The sequence below is a fragment of the Microtus oregoni genome, unplaced genomic scaffold (assembly GCF_018167655.1).
Source record: "Microtus oregoni isolate MIOR12 unplaced genomic scaffold, Mior012 000023F_ref0000262, whole genome shotgun sequence".
Lineage (NCBI taxonomy): Eukaryota > Metazoa > Chordata > Mammalia > Rodentia > Cricetidae > Microtus > Microtus oregoni.
The window spans coordinates 5,351,220-5,374,944 of record NW_024543082.1 but is presented as its reverse complement, the minus strand read 5'-3'; the positions used below and the strand labels follow the sequence as shown (position 1 = coordinate 5,374,944).

General features: G+C 43.3%; 1 protein-coding gene across 1 annotated transcript in view; it reads left to right on the top strand.

Moving 5' to 3' along the window:
• Parp14 (poly(ADP-ribose) polymerase family member 14) overlaps positions 1 to 23,725 on the top strand; it is a 41,917-nt gene that overhangs the window by 4,642 nt on the left and 13,550 nt on the right. Inside the window, exons 2-7 of the mRNA XM_041672893.1 lie at positions 1,581 to 1,711; positions 2,708 to 2,741; positions 10,799 to 11,032; positions 13,030 to 13,266; positions 17,866 to 20,114; positions 23,206 to 23,445. Of these exons, the coding sequence (XP_041528827.1) occupies positions 1,581 to 1,711; positions 2,708 to 2,741; positions 10,799 to 11,032; positions 13,030 to 13,266; positions 17,866 to 20,114; positions 23,206 to 23,445 (3,125 nt within the window). The remainder of the gene's footprint in view (positions 1 to 1,580; positions 1,712 to 2,707; positions 2,742 to 10,798; positions 11,033 to 13,029; positions 13,267 to 17,865; positions 20,115 to 23,205; positions 23,446 to 23,725) is intronic.

Here is a 23,725-nt window from a genome sequence, read left to right as displayed (position 1 = left end):
TAAGTTCAGCTGTCTGATGCTCTAATTCTGTTTTTGCAAAATCTGTTGTATTCTGTTTTCGTTTGTTTGTTTGTTTGATTGATTTGCTTCGTTTTGAGACAGGGTTTCTCTGTATAAACCTGGCCTGCCTGTTCTGGAACTAGCTCTTGTACACCAGGCTGACCTCAAACTCACAAAGATCTGCCTGGCTCTGCCTTCCAAGTGCTGAAATTAAAGGTGTGTGCCACCACTGCTGCTCATTCTAGTTTTTTTTTTCCTGTTCCCTTTCAGACCAAATATGGGTTGTTTATCATTGCAGTCTAATGGCTGGACTTCTGATCATTCTGATGACCAACTGGGTCATCTGTCTACAACATGGGTCTCACCCCATGTACACAGTTGTCCCTGTGATTATAAATATTCACACCTTCAGAACCCACCCAGTCCAGTACAGGTTCTGTACTACTACACTCTGTGTTTCTTCAATGGAATTCACTGACTGACTCAAAACAATTCCAACGACCTCAGTAGCCAATAAGAAGGCTGAGGCTGTGTAAGTAAGATTTGTGTAGCAGGATGCTAACGGCATTGACCAGAGTTCCCTTGTGTGATAACATATCTAAGATAATCACCTTTAATAGAGGAAGGGTTTATCTGGGCTTTACAATTTTGGAGTTTTTGGTCTACAATCAATTGGCCTGCTCCTTTCGGGCCAATGGCACAAGGCAGTACACCATATCGGGAACTCTTGGCTATGTAGAGATACAGAAAGGAGAAAAGGGCTGGGGTCCCAGGATCACCCCTCCCTTGGGGAAATCTGACTTCTTCTAGAACTCATTTCTTAAAACTTCCAGGACCATGAGCTGGCAACCATGTTTGTAATCTCAAGGCCCTTTGGGAATACTCAATAACTAAGATAAAGCAATGAATATTAGAAAGTAATCTAGGCATGGCAGCACATGCTTTGACCCCAGCACTTGAGAAACAGAGGCAGGCAGGTGTCTGTGAGTGTGAGTCCAGCCTGGTCTACAGAGCAAGTTCTAGGCCAACCAGGGCTGCATAGTAGCCTTGTCTCAAGAAAGCTCCATCAACAAATAAACCGCACCACCCCAGGAAGTTTAGAAGCAGGGGAATGGCTCACTGGGTTAGACAGCTTGCTGTGTCAGTGTGAGGGCCAGAATTTGAAACTCCAGTCCCCTCGTAAACAGCTAGGCATGGCTCCATGTGCCCAGTGTAGAGGGCAGAAATGGGCAGATCACAGCAAGCTTAGGCAATGAGAAAACTTCAGTGAGAAACCCCGTCTCCAGGCCAGAACTCAGAGAGCAATGCAGGGAAATATCCAGTGTCCTTCAGTGACCTCCACGTGACCAGGGGTGTGCACTGCTCCATATGCCCACACATCTACAACATGAATAATGCACACACAGTGACATTCACATCCCTGTGCTGAGTTCTCCTTCTTTTACAAGGGCTTGCTGCTTAGGGAGATGGGCTGAGCTGCTGGCTCGTAACAATGAATTTGTAGAAATCATGGACTAGTTATGTAAGGAAATATTTCTTGAAATTTGGCTTAAAATCTTTTTATTTTTTTAATTCTTCAGTTCGGCAGAATGTTCTGAAGAAAGAGAATCATGAGTTAGTGTGGCCAGGAAAAGGGACATTCAAGTTAACTGTCCGGTTGCCCGAAGACCCAGATGAAGCCTCAGTCTCTAAGGAAGCAGTTCCAGAAAAGGTAAGGACATGGGACGTTATTACAAGGTGTGCGGAAATCTCTATGATGAATATGGTGGAGATGAGCTTGGTGAGGTGGCATCCACCTTTAATCCCAGCACTCAGGAGGGAGAGGTAGGAGGATCTTTATGAGTTCAAGGCTAGCCTGATCTACGTAGTGAATCCAGACCAGCCAAGGCTACAGTGAGACCATGTCTCAAAAAGAAAAATGGTTGATGAGGGCCTAAGTCACAGTAGCCTGAGAATGGCAGCGTGGGACTCTGGAGGGAGCAAGGACTGTAAACAACGGAGAAGCTGTCATTTTTGGAAAAGTCAAGACTGGGGGGCTCAATAGTAATATATTTGGGATGTCAAAGTTGTATCCATTGGTCTTGGTGTCTTTATAACCAGAAGCCTGCTGTTCTGTTTCCATCTTCTTGAGGCCAGCAGTGTACCCCACGTGTGCTGTTCCCTCAGCTGTGAAGAAGATTGTCAGGGACCTCTCTGAAGCACGTGCACCATGTTCATACAGTAAACATGAACTAAGTGCCAAATCAGGCATACTGCTGGCTAAAGTGCCTCACGGAGTCTCCTGTGTGTGTCTCATTTCATCAGTGATTATTGTGACCAGCAAGAAGACAACTGTGACATGTAGCTCTCAATCCATTATCCAAACGTGTCATTATCCTTTCAGTTAACTTACATCTCCAGCCTGGCCTAAGAGGTGTTTTATTTATATATGAAATGATTCATAGTCTCCAGGTGGTGGTGGTACATGCCTTTAATCCTGGCTCTCGGGAGGCAGAGGCAGGTAGATCTTTATGAGTTCGAGGCCAGACTGGTCTACAGAGTTCCATGACAGTCAGACAGTTACACAGAGAAACTCTTGTCTCGAAGAAACAAATAAAACCAACCAAACAAACAAATAAGCAAAGAAACAAAAACCAACCAAACAAAACCCAGACGAACAAAAAGAAATGATTCTGGAATTAATGCTGTCTTGCTGTTTGCCTTTTAGGAATCCGAGACAAAAAAAGAAGCTACAGAAAATGGTAAGTCTCGGCTAAGGCAGCCCTGGTGTTGACCAGGCAGTTTTGTGTTTATTAAACAAGTATCTTGGGAGAGCTTCATCTAGATGTCTAGATTCATATCAGACAGGTTCCGCTCACCTTGGAGCCATCTGCAGGGGCATCTTGTTTCAAGTTTGAGCCAGACGTGTTTAAAGCATTCCCTGAGACAGCCCATTGCTCTTCTGGTTAGCTTCAGAGGAACAGGACCAGCTTTTGGTTTTGTTTTGTTTTTTATTTTGCTTTGGGAGATGAAAAGAGGAGAGGAAGATGTAGGAGGTGGTGATGGACACTTGTGTTTTTGGTGGCTAGTAATAGCAAGGATAGAACTTGTAGTGGCAAAGAGAGGATCTTTTTTCTTTTTTTCTTTTCTTTTCTTTTTCTTTTTCTTTTTTTTTTTCTTTTTGGTTTTTCAAGACAGGGTTTCTCTGTAGTTTTTGGAGCCTGTCCTGGAACTAGCTCTTGTAGACCAGGCTGGCCTCAAACTCACAGTGATTCACCTGCCTCTGCCTCCTGAGTGCTAGGATTAAAGGTGTGCGCCACCTCCGCCCTGCTAAGGACAGGATTTGTAGTGGATGCTTGCTGTGTGTCTCTCTGGGTGGCACCAGCTCTTCCTTCCTCAATTGCACAGGAAACAGCCAGCACTGGAGCTGGGGTCAGGTCTCCTGCTTTGCTGGTGGGTGGGTTCTGCTCAAGACTTAAATGAAGGAGCAGCTAATAATATCTGTGTAAAGGGCACCAAATGAAGAACCATACTGAAAAAGGTGAGCAAGAACAACCAAGAGATGCAGACACCGAATCTAGGGGAGAGGAATTCTTTCCCTGCATAACTCTGCCTTCCTGCCTGGAGACAGGGTCTCTCACTTGTTGTGATAGGAGCAGTGGGCTGGGCTGCATCCCGCCACCCGGCTAGCTTTACCCAAAATAATTACACTGAAACTGTATTCTTTTAAACACTGCCTGGCCTATTAGTTCCAGCCTCTTATTGGCTAGCTCTTACATATTGACCTAACCCACTTCTAATAATCTGTGTAGCCCACGAGCTGGCTTACCAGGAATGATCTTAACCTGTGTCTACCTGGAGTGGGAGAATTATGGCGACTCCTTGACTCAGCTTCTTTCTCCCAGCATTCTGTTCTGTTTACTCCGCCTACCTAATTTTATGTCCTATTAAAGGGCCAAGGCAGTCTCTTTATTTAACCAATGAAATTAACACAAAACAGAAGACTCTCCCCCATCATTTCCCCTTTTTCTGTTTAAACAAAAAAGAAAGGCTTTAACTTTAACATAGTAAGATTACATATAACAAAACAGTTATCAAGCAAGAATTACAGCCACAATATTTATATCTATTTTGTCTTTTATCATAACTAAGGAAAACTATAACTATCTATTCATTCTTCAACTCCATCAAAAACTCCAGAAGGATATAATATTACCTAAGCAAACAAGAAATCCAAAGCTCTAGAAATGACAGAGACATCTCGCTGCCTGTATAGTCACCCAAAGTTCCTCTGTACTGTTGGGGCATCCATCTTCAGCCTTCAGGCCCATAGTATCCAGCAGACATTTCCATGAAGCAGGAAATTTCAAAGACAGTTCAGTCACTATCTGCTGTGTCCTGCAGAATGTCTCGCAGATTCTTTCATGAGTCATGAACCCCAAAAGACCGTCTCACCTTTAGGCAAGTTCAGCAGTCCTCTCTCTATGGGTTCTCTGTGTCCATTTTATGCAACAGTCCAGGCAAGAGCAGTTTCTTGCCCAAATGGCTATCAAACTCCACAAGGATCCTCTTCGATGCCCATCTTCCTCTCGAAGTAGATTGGTGCTGCCAGAAGCAGATGTGTCTCATTGTCATGAAAAGTCCTCAGTTATTAAAATATTTTAAATGCCATATTCTGCAGCCTTTGAGAGATATGAAGAATGCCTATCTGAAATATATCTCTATGTATCTAGAAAATCTAACTAACATGACTACAAGCTTTACTATTATCGATAATTATCCATTAGCAACCTATATTTCCTATTATACATTTTAAATGAACTACACAATCACAATACCTTAATTAAGATCAATAAATACATATACATATAACAAAATTGACCTTAAAATCCATACCAATGCAAATTATTCATACCTATATCATTTCCCCCTTTAAATGTAAAAGAACATTTATAAACAATATTTGGAAATATGGGCACAGTTATTTCTCTCCAAACTGCTTCCTGCTGAATGGGGGCGCTCTTATCAGATCATTTAGGGTGTAACCTGTGTGCCAGGTTTATCTCAGTTGGCAGTTGAATGAAGTAATTTTTTGAGGGTGTTCACAGCAACTTTTCAGGAGGTCGTGGTCTATCATACCATATCAGGATAGAATCAATCCACAGGGTCTGATCCTCTATGAAAACAAAAGAAGACCCTCTCCAAAGCATCATATCCTTAGACCCAATTTTGAAATCGTAATACCCTTATATCCATTCTGGTTTAGCTTGGCAGCCCATGTAATGAAATGTCTCTCTGTACTTATCTCCTTCACAGTCAAAAATTTTAAAGAAAACACAATGTACATAATCCAGACTCTCTGTGAATTTTCCATTTTTATGTGGCTTATTTTTCTTTATTTCTTTTAATCTATAACTATTTGTACTCTGTCTCTTTAAAGACTTTACCCTTTTTTAAAGACATTAACTTTATTCTTTATATTCTTTTTCTTTTCTCTCCCAAGCCTACGTACATTCATCCAACAGTGTCTGAATATGTTTTATTGTGAATCTGTAATTTTTTTTTTTTTACTATCCAGGAGCACTTTGTTTTGTGCCTTTAAATCACTAAGCGCTTAAGAATCTAAGCTGTGACAATTCCTAGGTCAAAAACAGGTACTGCCTGCTTGCCCCACCCGGTCCAACATGGCGGAGCCACTTGTGCCTCTGATCCTTGCACATTTCACCAGTAGCGTGGTGGAGCTGCTTGTGCCTCTGAGCCACAGCACACAATGACTTCCTTTTAGGCACACTGCAGTCTAGTTGCCATCAAACAAATCATAGCACTTACTCCAAATGCTCCATTCAAAAGCTCTGTCTCCCGCAGGAGCCAGACAGAGATCGCAATGGCGGCACAGCCCAGAAAGCTGGCATTTTAAAACAGCCAGTTTTTTCCTGCTGCTGAGTCAGGAAAATTTCAAAATGGAAGACATACCATTTTGTGCTAGCTCTGGGGCCGCCAGGTAGGAGTGGCACTCAGCACTTTAATTCTGAGACTGGGCGTGCAGCACAGAAATTCTTTTCATCCAAGTTATAGCCAAATCTGACAGGCAGAGCACTGTGCAGTCTGAAAACATGCCTCTGTATGGCGGCAGAAATCCGCCATGCTCTTCCACCTGCCTAAGCCTGATTCTGCAGTCTGCCCAGGTGCAGGTGGGGAGCGCCAAGCCATCAGCAAGGTCTTAGAGCACTCTCCTTCCGATCCCAAGCGGGAACACAAACATCCAGTCCCATAAAATCCATTGAAATGCTTTGGCAGCACAGCCCCAGGAAGCCGCGCTTTAAAATGACACAGTGTTTTTTCTGCTGCTGTTGCCGAATCAGGAAATCTCTCTACAGCAAGCCACCAACAAACAGCAAAAATCTGTGTTAAACTCTCTCTCCCTTATTTTTAAGCCTTCTCAGGTTTTTAAGTGGATTTAGTCCATCACGTCGGGCGCCACTCTGTTGTGATTGGCGCAGTGGGCTGGGCTGCGTCCCACCACCCAGCTAGCTTTACCCGAAATAATTACACTGAAACTGTATTCTTTTAAACACTGCCTGTCCCATTAGTTCCAGCCTCTTATTGGCTAGCTCTTACATATTGACCTAATCCATTTCTAATAATCTGTGTAGCCCATGAGCTGGTTTACCAGGAATGATCTTAACCTGTGTCTGCCTGGAGTGAGAGAATCATGGCAACTCCTTGACTCAGCTTCTTTCTCCCAGCATTCTGTTCTGTTTACTCTGCCTACCTAATTTTATGTCCTATTAAAGGGCCAAGGCAGTCTCTTTATTTAACCAATGAAATTAACATAAAACAGAAGACTCTCCCCTATCACTCACTGAACCTACGTTTGCCCCTTTGGGTAGGCTTGCTGTCCAGGGAGCTCTGGGGATTGGTCCATTTCTGTTCTCCACACTGGGCACATGTAGCCATGCCCAGCTCTTTACAAGGGGGCTGGAGATTCAAGCTCCAGCCCTCACACTGACACAGCAAGCTGTCTAACCCAGCCAGTCATTCCTCACTGATGCTGCTACAGTGTGTAATCCTTAAACTCTTACTTTGTTAGCACGAGTATGTACACAGCTTCCTATACCTTTGCTCCTCCAGGGAGGCCACAGTAGTTCTCTAATGCAGTGGACACCTGATGAGCCTCAGCTGTCTGCCTTGTGCCACAGCACAGAGATGAAGACTCTACCCTGACTGTAGAAGCTTGGTTCTATAATCATAGTCAAGTCCTTGAGAGACACATATGAGGGAGGATGCCCCTTCCTGATGGAGGAAGGTCATTGGTCAATAAACAAACTGCCTTTGGCCCATTTGATAGGCCATCCCTTAGGTGGGTGGAGTAGACAACAGAATGCTGAGAGGAAGAGGAAGTGAGCTCAGATGCAGGGCAGCTCCTCTCAGAGCCAGACGTGATGCAGCCAGCCACAGGTCAGACATGCTGAATCTTTCCCGGTAAGCACACCTTGAGGTGCAACACACATTAATAGAAATAGATAATCAAGATGTAAGAATTAGCCAGTAAGAAGCTAGAGCTAATGGACCAGGCAGTGTTTAAATGAATACAGTTTGTGTGTTGTTATTTTTGGGCATAAGCTAGCCAGGCAGCCAGGAGCTGGGGCAGCAGGAACACAGCCCCCAGCTCCCACAACAGAATGGCGCCCAATGTGGAGCAACTGAGTCCACAGAAAGCCTGAGAAAGCTTGGGAAAGAATAGAGTAAAGCATGTTTTCTTGGTAGCAGCAATTTCTCGGGTCTGCTCTGCTTGCCAGAGGCAAGCAATTAGTCTCATCTAAGAGAGGCCTCCTGACCTGCAGCTCTTTTAAGAGGTCCTGCCACAAAACACTTAAATGGTGTTGATGAAAAGCTGAACATATGCTTTTCGGTTTTCAGCCATAGCAGGAAAAACTGTGCCATTTAAAAATGTCAGCTTTCTGGGCTGTCCTGCCAGAGCAAACTCTGACTGTTTGAGGCAGGAGGGCCGACTACAGAGAGAGGACTTGAGTGTTGTCTGTGGACATAATGCTGCAGCTTACTTGTTAGCAGGGACCTTGAAATGCCACAGAGTTGTGGTAATAAACGTGGCTACAATCGGTACCTCCGCCATGAGGGTGGAAAGCTAAGGAATGGGCTGGATCCAGCCTTCAAAGCCACGGCTTTAATCCTACCTATATTGCTTGGTAAATTAAAGGCTCGTGTGGTCAGAAAAAGAGAGATATACAGTAAAGAGAGATTCAAAGACAAAGAAAACCTTTAAATGATTTACAGTGTGTTAAAAATATATGCAGGCTAAAAGTTAAAGTTCTTAAAGTAAAAAACAAAAAAAAAAGGAAGAAAGAGAGTAGTTGGGTGTGGTGGTGCACACCTTTAATCCCAATACTTGGAAGATAGAGGGAGATTGACCTCTGTGACTCCAAGGGGTGGTAGCACACGCCTTTAATCCCAATGCCTGGGAGGCAGAGACAGGCGGATCTCTGAGAGTTCAAGGACAGCCTGGTCTACAGAGTTATTCCAGGTCAAAGATATACAGAGAGCCTGTCTCAAAAAGCAAAAAAAAAAAAAAAAAAAAAAAAAAAAGTAAAAATAAACAAAATAGAGGTTAAAATAAAGCCACACAAAGATGGAAAATACACAGAGAATCTTGATACTCTATGCTATTATGCTCTGTTTGAATTGTTTGAATGCTGAGGAAGGAGCAAGAGCTGCTAAAAGATATTTGTTTATAAATGCTGCTGAACTAATACAAGATAGATATTTTCAAAATACCTTGACTTTGAAATTTGGATCTAAGGACATGATGCTTTGGAGAGGAGTTTCTTTTGTTTTCACAGAGGATGAGACTCTTTGGATTGCTTCTATCCCAATATGGTATGATAGACCATGCCCTCCTGAAAGGTTACTGTGAACACCTTCAGAAAATTACTTCACTCAACTGCTGACTGAGATGACCCTGGCACACAGGTTATACCATGAAAGATCTGAATAACAGCGCCCCCATTCAGCAGGAAGCAGTTTGGAGAGAAAAAACTGCACCCATGTTCCCAAATATTGTTTATAAATGTTCTTTTACATTTAAAGGGGGAAATGATATAGGTATGAATAATTTGCATTGGTATGGATTTAAGGTCAATTTTGTTATATGTATATGTATCTCTGCTCTTGATTTAAGGTATTGTGATTGTATGGTTCATTTTTAAAATGTAATGTATAATTAGGAAATATAGGTTGTTAATGGATAATCATTAATAATAATCAAGCTTGTAGTCATGTTAGTTAGATTTTTCTAGATGTACATAGATATATTTTAGGTAGACATTCTTCATATCTTTCAAAGACTACGGAGTATGCTATTTAATGTTTTAATAATTTAGGGCTTTTCATGACAATGAGACACGTCTGCTCCTGGCAGCACCAATCTACTTCAAGAAGAAGATGGGCATTGAAGAGACACCTTATGGAGTCTGATAGCCATTTGGGCAAGAAACTGCTCTTGCCTGGACTGTTGCATAATGGACACGAAGAACCCACAGAAAGAGGACTGCTGAACTTGCCTAAAGGTGAGATGATCTTTCAGGGTTCCTGATTCATGAAAAAGTCTGTGAGACATTCTGCAGGACACAGAAGATAGTGACTGATCTGACTTTGAAATTTCCTGCTTCATGGAAATGTCTCTGGAAACTATGGGCCTGTAGGCCGAAGATGGATGCCCCAACAGTACAGAGGAACTTTGGGTGACTGTCCAGGCAGTGAGATGTCTCTGTGATTTCTAGAGTTTTGTAAGTTGCTTACTTCTCATTTACTTAGGTAATATTATATCCTTCTGGAGTCTTTGATGGAGTTGAAGAATAGATAGATAGTTATAGTTTTTCTTAGTTATGATAAAGGATAAAGTAGATATAGATATTGTAACTGTAAATATTGCTTGATAATTGTTTTGTTATGTGTGATTTTACTATGTTAAAGTGAAAGCCTTTTTGTTTAAACAGAAAAAGGGGAAATGATGGAGGAAGGTCATTGGTCAATAAACAAACTGCCTTTGGCCCATTTGATAGGCCATCCCTTAGGTGGGTGGAGTAGACAGAACAGAATGCTGAGAGGAAAAGGAAGTGAGCTCAGATGCAGGGCAGCTCCTCTCAGAGCCAGACGTGATGCAGCCAGCCACAGGTCAGACATGCTGAATCTTTCCCGGTAAGCGCACCTTGAGGTGCAACACACATTAATAGAAATAGATAATTAAGATGTAAGAATTAGCCAGTAAGAAGCTAGAGCTAATGGGCCAGGCAGTGTTTAAATGAATACAGTTTGTGTGTTGTTATTTTGGGGCATAAGCTAGCCAGGCAGCCAGGAGCTGGGGCAGCAGGAACACAGCCCGCAACACCCTACAACACCTTCCTCAGAAAGACAGAATAGAAAATATAATAAAATTGAAATAGTGATAACAACAACAGCAAAATAAAACAACAAGGGCTACTTTTGGTTTTTAATCTACTAAGAACAACAACAAAACCCCCAACTACTACATTTTTGGTTTTGTTTTTGAACGCACTCTGTAGGCCAGGCTGGCCTGGAGCTTACAGAGATCCGCCTGCCCCAGCCTCTGGATGCTGGGATTAAAGGCATGCACCACCACACCGGCTACATTTTAGTTTTTAATTCACTAATTCAGAAGTTCAACTGTGATGTCCTTTTAGCAGCGTTAGCCAAGATATGGATAAGGGCAAGGGTTGTCTCGGGATAACATACTTAATTAAACCATGATTTGATACCTTACACCTTTCATTGTAATTTCCAGTTTCCTCAGATGATATGGATACAGCACATTCTCCCAGCAACAGAACAGAAGATGTCCCCAAAGAAAGTGAAACTGTTCCCTCCATGGTGGCATTTGAAAACCTGCCTGAGAAAGTGACTGACATAGTGCTGACCATCCTGGTGGAGAATATAAGCGGCCTCCCCAGTGATGACTTTAAGGTGGAAGTGATCCGAGATTTTGGCGTTGCCGTGGTTACCTTTCAGAAGCCTATAGGTGAGCCTCAGGGAGGCCCTGCATTCCCAGGCTTCTGCCCAATACACCACAGGGTTTGCGACATCTCTGAGTATGTGACATTTTGTTGTATTGTGTAAACAAGGCCTCTAAGCCAATACAGGGGCCTTTCCCTTCAGATTTTGGAAAGAAGAACAAATTCATTTTGAAATCCAATTTGGGTCTGTTTCATAGACTGCCCTTAATTACATGATTGTTTGAGTGGGTGGGGTGGGATGGGGTGGGGTGTGGGGATAGATAGAAAGTCCCAGGCGATTCTAACTGGAAGAGTTTGAACTCTTCCTCTACTTCCCCAGGAGGAGTTAAGACTGGCCTGTCACCATGCCACACTTCTGTAAGGCAATGATGCCAACAGACTTACCCTTAGTGCAATCTTGAGTGCATTCTTGTTAGCTTATATTACTGTAATAAAGACAAGAGGTCATCAGCCTCCAAAAAGAGAGATTTATGCCAGTTCACAGTTTGGGTGGCTTCAGTTCATGGTCGGTTAGCCCTGCTTCCCTGGGGCTTATGTTGAAATGGTATGCATGATGACAGCATGGAGGAGAGAGAGAGACAGAGACAGAGACAGACAGACAGATAGAGACACACAGAGAGACAGACCGACAGAGATAAAGAGAGAGAAAGGGGGGAAGAGTCCAGGCTCGTCTTATCCCTATCTCCTCCATCAATGACTGGGACATTTCCCACAGGCCTCACTTGTTAAAGGATCCACTACTTCCCATAGCACCTGGGTGAGGACTAAGACTTTAACACATGGGCCTCAGGGACAGTTTCCTTCTAAACTATGGCCACTGTTGTGGGCCAGGTACTGGTTTAGGGGCTGAGGCACAATGACTAAAATCATAGCTCCCTCTCTAGAAGAACTCAGTCTGGGAGGAGGAGGGAGGCATGTGTGTCAATGAATAATGGAGATGAAAGAGAGGCTGTCTCCCAGGTGTAGTAACCTGGAGTGTCCTCCAGCAGTGTCACCTGACCATCTCCACAGGACACCACGCTTGTTCATACTGGCACTGTTCCCTCCTCTTATCCATTTGGCAACCCCTGCTTTAGTGTTCAAATTAGAGACCATATATAGACCATATACCGAGTCTGAGTCTCCATTTCATCTGTTCCTTATTGGAGTCCAAAAGGCAATTCAACTGTGCTTAAGATCCAAACCTGCCCAGTGATACACAAACAAGGACTTGTATTCATTTCTCAGATCCCAGCAAAATGATTGGCATGTGACAGGCCCATCATCCCCCTGTTGATTTAAAAGAGATAGTTATGCTGAGTCCTGAAAGTAAATAGGACCAACTGAAAAAACAGAGGAGGGAGGACTGTAGACATACCCGTATTATGGTAGCATGGTTCAGTTTTATCCTTAGCCACACAATAAAACCACCGATCCCATTTGGAGAAGAGCATTTCAGACAAGGGCACTGCAGACATGGGCAACTGTGTATACAAGGACAAAAGAGAACCTTGAAAACATAGCTAGTTGACTTTTTGTTGTTGGCTTTGTTTGTTTGTTTGTTTGTTTTCATTTGGGTTTTGGTTTTTTGAGACAGGGTTTCTTTGTGTAGCCCTGGCTGTCCTGAACCTAGCTCTGTAGACCACGCTGGCCTCAAACTCACAGAGATCTGCTTGTCTCTGCCTCCCAAGTGCTAGGGGTTAAAGGCATGCACCACCATCACCTGATTCATGACTACTTGTGCATGGCACTGAAAGTGCTATTGGGATGTGTGTTTGGAGTCAGGAGCCTGGCTGTAGATGTGGGCTCCTACCTGCTGCCATAGTGGGAATAAATGGACATGAGAAAATAGGGTGAGGGGTGGCATTGTGAGGAGTGCATTCAGGAGGGTTGGCCATGGCCAAAGGACAGCTCAGTAGGAGAAAATACAGTAGCTGACTAGTCCCATTCTGGGTTGTGGCCAAGCCCCCCATACCATATAGAGATGCCACTGAAATTTTTTCATTTTCTTTCTGTTTTGTAGATACCAAAAAATTTATTGTTGATTGTATCAGTCACCATTCGAACCGACAGCTGCAGCTTGCCCCGAGACTTCTGGAAACAACAAATGTAGTTAGGGTGGAAAACCTGCCTCCTTGGGTAGAAGACTACCAGCTACAGCTCTACTTTGAAAACCCTTTCAATGGGGGTGGAAGAGTCACCCAGGTTGAGTGTTTCCCAGAAGAGAGCTCGGCACTGGTTGAGTTTTCAGACACCAAAGGTAATGTGTCTTGGCCTGCCACTTGGGCAAGACCTGGATGGTTGGCCATTTCAGCCATTCCTTAATCTGTCAGAAATGGCACCAATCTCTCATTCATCTGGATTTGGTGCAGAACAAGGGCAGCAAGGCAGGCTCTGGAGAAGCAGAACAAGCTCATGAGAGACAGGGAGAGTCTCTGACGAGTCCGGCCTGTGACTGAAGGTCGCCATTCTAGGAACGTTGACAGGCCGTACTCACAGCCATAGATCTGTGCAATCCCTGCATTGATTCTCTAATCAACAAGTTTAGGGAGAGATGGACTCAGAAGCGTGTAGAGTTCTAGAAAGCGTTCCTGTTCCCCCTGTGCTGTGCCTGTGCTGAGATGGGGTAATAGAGATTTCTCATAACCTGAGGAGGAGATGGAAGTCCTGTTGATGACATCATCAGTGGTTCTTGAGTCAGACAGACTTGAGTTACAATCCTGACTGGAGGTCACTGGCATGCTGACCTTTGTGAGCCCTCAAACCTTCTGTTTTCTCATCTGTAGTGGTAGTGTTGGAGTTACCTCAGAGGATGCTGTAGGAGGAAAGGAAACAGTCCCTCAGCAGTGCTTGGCCTAAGGGGGTGCTGAGTCTGAGCTGGAGGTCACTCAGGCTGTCCAGCCTCTCTGGAGCCCTGTGGGAAGCTGGGCCTCTGAAAGTCACATTCCTTCCCTCAGGCCTGATACCTGCCCTAGGACTGAGTCCTTCACCAGGGTATCATGTTTTAGCATGCTTCTGCCATGGGTGCCATTTAAATCCAAGTTGTTGTGGGATTGATTCTAATTTCCATGCTGATACTACTTACACGTGCCAACAGCTAAAATAAGGTGAGGAGAGTCCTGGAGAAAGAGAGAGAACGTGAGCATTCAGTCAGGGTGGGTTGTGGTGGCTGTCCATGTACACATGGTGACCAGGAGATATAATGGGGAAGGCCTTACTAAATTGTGACCTCTGGGGCTGGACTCTCCAATGACTGTGAGGATGATTTTGATTTGGTATAGGAGCAAGACCATGGGATCTTAATGCGCAAAACAATCCCACTCCAGTTAGTATTTAAGGGGGCATTTATTTTGGGGTTAAAACTCACAAAGCACCAACCGTCAGGAAAGGACCCTAGTCGCTGGAGCAGGAGCAGGAGCAGGAATTAAGCACCGGAACCAAGGGAGCTGACCGAGGCTTGCTGCTCTTTTTTAAAGATAAATAGACCACGCCCCAATGGGCTGGTATTTCAGGAGCTATTGGCTGAAGGAGCGGAAGGTGCTCCTGCAGCACAGTGGGCTTGTACTTCAGTGACTGTTGACTGAAGGAGCTGAAGGTCCTCCCGCAGCACCTCCCCCTTTTGTTTAAGTAAGAGCATTCTAAACCTACTACAAAATTATATACAATCATAACAAATATCCTATCCTAACTAGCACAAGTCTTGCATAATAAATAACTTGGACAAGTCATGAGAGGAAAGTTGCTACATTTACCTAGTCTTCAACCCCGTAGAATATCCGAGAAGAGAAATAATGTTACCTGAGTAATTAGGAAGTGCAATCAAACAACTTCCAAAACATGTAACAAATCACAGAGACAACTGGCTACTTGGGCAATCACCCAAACTCATGTTTTCAGCGTTGAAGCAACCAACTTTGACTAAGGCCTAGAATAACTGACAGATTATTTTTAACAGGCAAGAGATTTTACAAAACCATCTTACCCTGTCTTGGCAAGATTTGACAGTTCTGCTTATCCATTTCTGGATTTTAACAGGCAAGAGATTTTTTTAAAACCATCTTACCCTGTCTTTGACAGTTCTGTTTATCCATTTCCGGATACTGTGTATTTTGTCAGTAATTGAGGTATGAGGCCAGTTTTGTCAAGAAGACAAGCTCCAAGTGGAGTGTCTTTGGTGCTCAACAATCTCTTGGGAATAGGTCGGTGTTGCCAGGAGTAATTGTGTCTCACTACCACAGAACTCTAAGATTAAATTAAATGCCATTTTCTACAGCTCTTCGAAGAGGTTGAAGACTATTTATACAAAATATAATCTCTATGTATCTAAAGAACCTGATTAGTCTAACTATAAATATGCAGACATAGATGACTATTGATCTACAATTCTTAATACCTATCTAACTTAAAGCCTAAGAGAATAAACAACTGTGCAATAAATGAGAACAATTACCTCCAAATGTAAACAATGAATAGCAATACATAAATAATAAATAAGTATCTTAGTCAGAGGTAGAAATGTACACTGCAATATGGTATACATATATCAATACAATATACATCAATACATAAAAATGTTTTAAACAGAGATAGAAGCATGTATGCATACAATATTCAATATAATTTAACTTTGTATCTATATACAAAAATTTATACCAATGTAATTATGTATAAATAATAACTCACAAATACCATCATTATTATCTATCCAATTTTCCCTCTTTTTTTTTCAAAAAGATCCCTGAGCTTATAAAATTCCTCTCCTAACCCTCAACTGTATATTAATTATAAGCAAACTCTAAATATTGTCCCTAAATCCGAGGACAATCTTTGTTGGGAGAGGGGACATCTTCCTCTAGAATTACTTTCAGCTGTCATGGGGGTGATATTCTTTCTGAAGGATCCTGTGAAAGAAAAATGATAGTTAAATTTTAAGATCAATGTCTTTTAAAATTGTAAACAGTCTCTGAGCATTTTGTTGAGGTCTGGCCAGAATGTTGTACAAGATGTGCACCATTTTAGCTGACCAAGTTGGAATCATATGTTCAGCTGGATACCCAAAACAGGACTTGTAGTAGCGCTATCAGTATCATGACGTCATATCAACCCAGGGGAGTTGTTGTTATGGGGGCCCCATCTTCTTCCTGGAAACTTCAAAAATCAGTGCAGAAAAAACTCATTGTTCACTGTGGAAAACTTAAACATTAATTATATAGACATATACAGACATACATATATTTAATGAAAGGTATGATAGATATATTCAATGAAGAGTATGATAGATATGAAGAAAAAGCAAAGATGTTTTCTAAATTCATATTTCTTTTTGTCTCATATCATGGCTCTTGACAGAGGACAGAAACTCTGGGTTTTTCTCTTAACAACAGGCTTGGAATGAGAGAGGGACTGAGCCGAGAGTCAACTCCAAAACCAGCTCTATAAAGTTAGAAATATGATTTAGTACATCCCAGAGTCCCATATTCAAACCAGCTCTATAAAGTTAGAAATATGATTTAGTACATCCCAGAGCCCCATATTCATAGAACCTGCTCAGTTTTCCTGATAGTCCCTATTGGATAGTTATTTTTCCATCAGTCAGTATTCAAACATCCAGGGTCCCTTGAATTTTTTAAAGATGAGTGTTTTCCTGTGGAGATAAGAACAGAACCCTGCCCCCATTCTATGTTTTTCTTACCACCTGTATGAATATCATCATTGTGGATGCTGTTATTTCTCCTTTCCAAGAGGTTTCTCCTCTTCAAATCGAACCTTTATTAATTTTGATGGTATCCACGATTTTTCTTCTCCTGTGGAAACAAGAGCAAAACCCCTTCCCCAACGTAGCACATCTCCTGGCTTCCAGTGAGAGGTCAGCACATCCTTGAAATAAACCGGTTGATTTAGTTTAGCAGACTTTTCCATTATCCAATGTCTTTTTGCCGCTGTTGTTCCTTTCTCATTAGCGTTAAGAAAATTCAAGGTTAATAAGGCATTATGTAATCTATTTTGGGGGGCATTTTCCACCCCTTTCTGTTTATTTAACAGGGTCTGTGTTGGCTCCCACTGGCAATTAGCTCAGATACTTCCCTGGGTTTATAGAACCCTGACTTTCCCCAGCCTCGGCTTTCTCACCTCCATCTATGGGTGTAATAGAATCTCTACCTGAGAAGGCCACTGTCAAGAGCAAACACAGGAAATTTATGTAAAGCCCTTGGGAAAGTTACACAGAGTGCTGTCACAATTATCTTCTCCTGAGAAATGAAGTTAGCTATGGAAGTTAAATTCTGGGACTATACAGGAAGGGATAGAATGCAGAATGATCGACCCAGAGGATTAAAATGATTTTTTAATTCTTTATTTTTTATTTTATATGTGTTGGTGTTTTGTCTGCATGTATATCTATGTGAGGGAACAAGAGTTACAGACAGTTGTGAGCTGCTTTGTGGGTGCTGGGAATTGAACCCGGGTCTTTCAGAAGAGTGGCCTAGTGCTCTTAGCTGATGTGCTATCTCTCCAGCCCTTAAACCATTCCTTTTGATGGTACAAACATCAACCCCATGCTTGTGTCCAAATTAGTGTCTGTTTTTTATTGTGCCACAAACATCAGTGACATCAGAAAAACAATAGACTCAGCATGATTTCAGTGTAGAGCGATTTGGGTATAAAGTCATCATAGCCCTAAATGGAGTCTGTCTTGTTGTGGTTAGCATCAGTCTATAGCTGAGCACACGGGAGAATGCCACCTTTGAGTTCTACATACAGCAGAGACTTTTGCCCTCCTGAAAAGTTTGTTTTGTTTTGTGTTCGTTGGAAATGAATAATATTGAGATTACTGTTATTTTGTTTTATTTTGTTTTTAAAGTGTTAGACACCATTCTGGCCAAGAAGCACAGTTTCAACAGGATGCCACTGTCTGTCTTCCCCTATTATCCTTCTCTGGGCACAGCCTTGTATGGCGAGGAGAAGCCACTGGTCAAGCTTCCAGCATCTTTCCAAGAGTCACTGGACCTTCCTTTGTGGAAGTTCTTTCAAAGAAATAACCATCTGATTGAGGAGATAAATGACAAAATGAGACTCTGTCACTGTGAGCTAACATGGTCTGACATCAACGGCACAGTGACCGTCAGACCTGCTGCCACCTTAGTCAGTCACAGACCAAGCATCAAGACCTGGCAGAGAGACGCCTCCGAGGTGCTGTCTGACATCAAGGCTAAGTACGAAGTTAAGGTGTTTGAAGTGTATCCGCCAGTGTGGGACATCCTACAGCATGAGGTAGGAGAAGACAGGGTTCTCATTGAGTTTGATAAGGAGAGTCTCACCTTAGCCGGAAAATCAGAAGATGTCCAAGACATCGGCCAGAAAATCAAGGAGTTAATAGACAGCACCACGGAGAAAGTCCGAAAGGAGGAGCAGAGTCTGAAGGAGAACGTGGCCATTTCTCCGGGGAAACATTTTCTTTTGCATCAGAGTGGTTTCCTGGAGGATCTGAGGAAAGAGAATCCAGAAATGGAGATTCATTACGATGCTGCCACTCAGCACCTGTGCTTTAAGGGATTCCGTGCAGATGTGTATAAAGTAAAGTGTGACATCCAGGAAAAGGTGTATTCCATGCCTCAGAAAGATGTCCCGATTCCTTCTGAAGTCTTCATGTTTCTGCAGCAAGTAGACAGTCAGGAATTCTCCAAGACTCTTTTTGACGCACAGAAAAATCTTGCCACGTATGAGCTGAAGAGTACAGCTCTTCTTTTGATGGCCTGTTCTTTCAGAGCCCTGGCAGAAGCAGAGAAAAGCATACTTGATACCTTGAGTTATAAAATCATTGAAGTTGAAGACAAGGAAGTTTTTAGAGGCAATGTGTGGAAAAGGAAAATTCACCTTCTGCAAAAAAGACACCTCTCCACTGCAAGCATTATGATAAAGAATGAATTAACTTCAGGAACCCCAGCGGAGGTCATCATTGCAGGCTGTGTGAAAGAAGTAAATGAAATCCATGGCCAACTTTTTGAGTTCTTGGAAAACATCATGAAAATTGAAAGACTGGTAGAAATAGAACCACTGTTGATTATCGAGTATTTAAGGGCAGATAAGAATCTGTTCTGGCCAAAGATAAAAAAGGCTTATGTGCAGGCACGTTTTAAGCTGGAAGATGAACCAAAAGGCATTTTACTAACTGGCTTCAAGAGTAAAGTTCTAGAATGCATGAACATGGTCAAACAAATCCGGGATTCAGTCTGCATTAAAAGGTTCCAGATTGATAAGCCTGGTGCTAGGCACTTCTTCCAGGACAAAGCATCCTATTACAAAAGCGAGATCAAACGCCTGTATGGATGCATCATTGAGCTCCAGGAGGCAGCAGAGAAGGACAAAGGCAGCCTTAAAGAGCAGAAGTGCCTCTTACAGAAGAACATAGCCCCAGGAGTCACGCTGATTGTACAGCAGGGAGACCTGGCTCAATTCCCTGCCGATGTGGTCGTGAATGCGGCAAACGAGAATCTGAAACACATTGATGGTCTGGCCCTCGCTCTTTCAAATGCAGCTGGCCCTGAACTTCAAGCAGAATGTGACAAAATAGTGAGAAATGGTGGTGTGGTCAAAACTGGCAACGCCGTAATCTCAAAACCAGGCAAGCTCCCTTGCCATCATGTCATCCACGCAGTAGGGCCTCGGTGGGACGGAAATAAGGCCCAGGAGTGCGTTAGCCTATTAAAGAGAGCTGTGGAACGAAGTCTCACCTTAGCTGAGGAGGTCAAGTGTCAATCCATAGCCATGCCAGCTATCAGCTCTGGAATCTTTGGCTTTCCCTTAGACCAGTGTGTGGCCACCATTGTTTCAGCCATCAAAGACAACTTCCAACGCCAGCCAGACAGGCGCACCTTGAAAAAGATTTATCTGGTGGACATATCTGCAAAGGTTGCAGGGGCCTTTGCTGAAGCTGTAGAAACTACATATAAAGCCTCCCTCTCCCCAACAGCTTCCCAGCCCAGTTTATCCGCGTTAGAATTAGTGCCACCTGGGGAAACACCACAGAAACAACAGACACAGGACTGTGTGCTGGTGTCCCCAGAAGGCCTGAAAATCCGGCTGGTGGAAGAAGGTGTGCAGAATGCCAAGGTGAGTGTCCCTGTCACCAACAATGTGCTGTGATGTCATTGGCCTCTGCCAGCTTTATTGAGGGCCCAAGGAAGACAGGGTGGAGGGAAAGGACTGAGGAAAATCCTCCTACTCCGGTCTTCAAACATTTCCCATGGACACTGGACTTCTTCCCAAATCACTCAGGAGTAGAGACTGGTGTTTTTGTAAGGATCTGAGGGGCTCTGGGATGGCTCACTACATCCCCTTAACTGTGGTCCATAGTAGGGGACACTGCAGGGCTCTCCTCATCTTCATCATTTCCCATCTGTCGAGTCTGCTCCATCTAGTGCTGGCTTCTGTCAGTTACAGGTGTGGGAGAGCATGGGGAATGCAGAGGATAGGAATTTAACCAATGACACGAGGAAGGGTGACCTTGGGTGCTGGAGTGGACGAGGGAGATCAGTTCCCTGAACCCATCTGTGGGTCCTTTGTGAGGAAGGTGTGGGCAGGTGGGTGGAAGGAAGGGCCAGATGTTGGGAGTCGTGTAAGGACAATTCTTGTTTTGTTGATTTGTTTCAGGAGACTAATGTTTTTTGGATAGACAGCAATCCCCCTGTCTCAGCCCTAAACGCACGCACACACACACACACACACACACACACACACACACACACACACTGGGGATATAGGCATGAGCAGCCACTGCTCTTACCCTCTCTGCCTTTAATTACAACACTTGTAAGACATGGCAGGCAGATCTCTGTGAGTTCGAGGCAAGCTTGTTCTACATAGAATTCCAGCCCATCCAGGGCTACATAGTGAGACCTGTTTTCCTCCCTTCTTCCTAAAACGTATTTGATACCCTTTAAACACAGGCTCTACTCATTGGAACCTTAGCTATTTGAAGCCTGGCAGTCTGGTACCTTCTTCCTGACCAGTAGCTGCAGGTCGCTCTGCATGGTTGTAGCTGTGCCTCACCCTTCTGTTTGCTTCAGGAGGGTTGGGGCTGAGAGTTGGGAATCTGCCCTTTCTGTCATTCAGACAGCTCTGAGCATTTTGTTGTTGCTGTTCTGCTTTTAAGACAAACGCTTGGCTGAGGCTCAGTTGAAAGAGCTTTGCCTGGCAGGCATGAAGTCCTGGGTTCAGTCCCTTAGCACTGCACAAACACGGTGTGGAGCCACAAGTCTGTAAAAACAGCACTAGGGAGATGGAGGGAGGAGGACCAGAAATTCTAATTCAAGGCTATTTTTGGTTACAACGTGAATTTGAGGCAAGCCTGAACTATATAAGACCTTGTTTTTTATTGAGAGAGAGAGAGAGAGAGAGAGAGAGAGAGAGAGAAACTATTAAGACAACACAAAGAAAACAAGCATCATAATACAGAGAAAATTTGTAAAAGACTTATTTCTGGGGCTGGAGAGATAGCTCAGCTGTTAAAGGCTAGGCTCATAACCAAAAATATAAAAGTTCGGTTTCCAGCATCCACGGCTGTCTCTCCAGCCACAAAAAAGATTTATTTCTGATATTTTTTTTAATTTATGTGTATGTGTTTGTGACCAGGTGAGTGAATGTCATATGTGTGCAGATGCCCAGAGGCCAGAAGGCAGTGTCAGATCCTTTGGAGATGAACTCCAATCCAGGTGTTTGTGAGCCACATAAGCGGATGCTGGGAACTGAACCTGGGTCCTCTAGAAGAAGAGCAAATGCTCTTCACTGCTGAGCCAGCTTTCCAACCTCTACAATGAAATTTTAACCAATTTTTGAACGTCCTAAATTATCACCACTGGGTGTCACCTGTCCCCATTACCTTTAAATGGCAAACAGGTGGATGGATATGCTGGCTATGGTAATCAATGACATGAACTAGATGCTGTACCCCTGTCTTGCTTTGAATTGTTTTCACAAGAAAGTATCTCTAGAATCCACCAAGAACAATTCTTGGTGTGTTGTGACTAGCAGTGATACAACTGAAACTTTAAAAAAAGTATTTATATTTAGTTCGTGTGCATTGTGGTTTTTCCTGCACGTAGATCTATATGAGAGAGTCAGAGCCCCTGGAACTGGAGTTACAGAAGGTTGTGAGCTGCTATGTGGGTTCTGGGAATTGAACCTGGGTACTCTGGAAGAGCAGTCAGTGCTCTTACCCACTGAGCCATTGCTCCAGCCCCACAGTTGGACCTTTTCACCTGGACATGCTGGTGCATCATGTTCCCACAGGCTAAGATGAGCAAAGCTAAACATTATTTAAACAGTTGAATATTGATGGCTTTTTTCTTTAAACAGTGTTACATAACTCACAGTTCACAGTCAAGTGGGCACATCAGTGGTTTTCTGTATATTCACTAAAAATAAACATGTAACTTCTCTGAGTTGGGGCTCATGTAGGGATAATTCTTGCAGTGTGAACATGAGTTTATTTATGTGTGTGTGTCTGTGTGTGTGTGTGTGTGTGTAACCACAATCGACCATTCCTGCAATCTAACTGTAGTACACTCCAATCCCACCAGAAAAAAATTTGTGCTACCTTGTAGTTATTTCTCATTTATCCACCCATCACCCCACCCTCCTAGCTCTAGAGAACTTCTAATCTGCTCTGTTGTTGTTTGTTTGTATAATTTTCTTTTTGAAACCGGGTCTTAGTACATGACTCTAATTGTCCTGAAACTTGCAATGTGGACCAGGCTGGCTTTGAACTCACAGAGATCCACCTGCCTCTGCCTCCTGAGTGCTGGGATTAAAGGCGTGTGCCACCACACCTGGCTCTATAGATTCACCTGTTCTTGAGGTTTCAAATAAATGAAATAATATATTTGTGTCTTCTGTGACCAGTTTCTTTCACTGATGAGAATTCTTGCAGGGTTTGCCCACACGGCAGCGTATATCAGTACTTCATCCCTCTTAGTGGCTGCATTATATTCTATTAGATGGAGATACATTTGTTTTTCTCAGCCAATGGACACTTGAACTGTTTCCACCATGACTTTTATGAGTTTTGTTTCTCTAAACATTAGTCACAAAATGTGCAAGAAACTGCTATCTTCCTTTGCCAAGCCCAGTGGCTCAAATGTAGTCATGGTTGATGAATGCCTTTACTAAGAATTTGAAAGGAATATTTGGTTTTGTCTTTAAGACTGATGTCATTGTCACCTCCATTCCCTCGGATCTTGCACTCAACAAAGGACCACTGTCTAAGGCCTTACTGGAAAAGGCCGGGCCAGAACTCCAGAAGGAACTGAATGAAGCAGGACAAGGGGTCTCTGTCAAGGAAGGCACAATCCTACAAACCAGTGGCTGTAACCTGAACTGCCACCACGTATTTCACGTAGTCGTTCCACAGTGGAAAGTCAACAACAGTGCATGGTCACTGAAGGTAGGACCCAGCTTTACATTCTCCAGGACATGGGGTAGCTCTCTGGACTCCCCTACAGCACACCACAGCTAGTCCCTGTCTGCTTCTTTTCTGGGACAGAATCTTGAGTTTGGCAAGTTCCATACCATGGCCATTTCTTTTCAGTTGTAGATGACTTCTTGTAGATCATAGTTCATATAGGTCATAGTTAGACATGTAAGTTAGTTATTGTGCTCAGCAATTACTGATGGTCAGGGAAGGGTTGGGGGGATATACTGCATTTATTGAGGAAAGGTAAGGT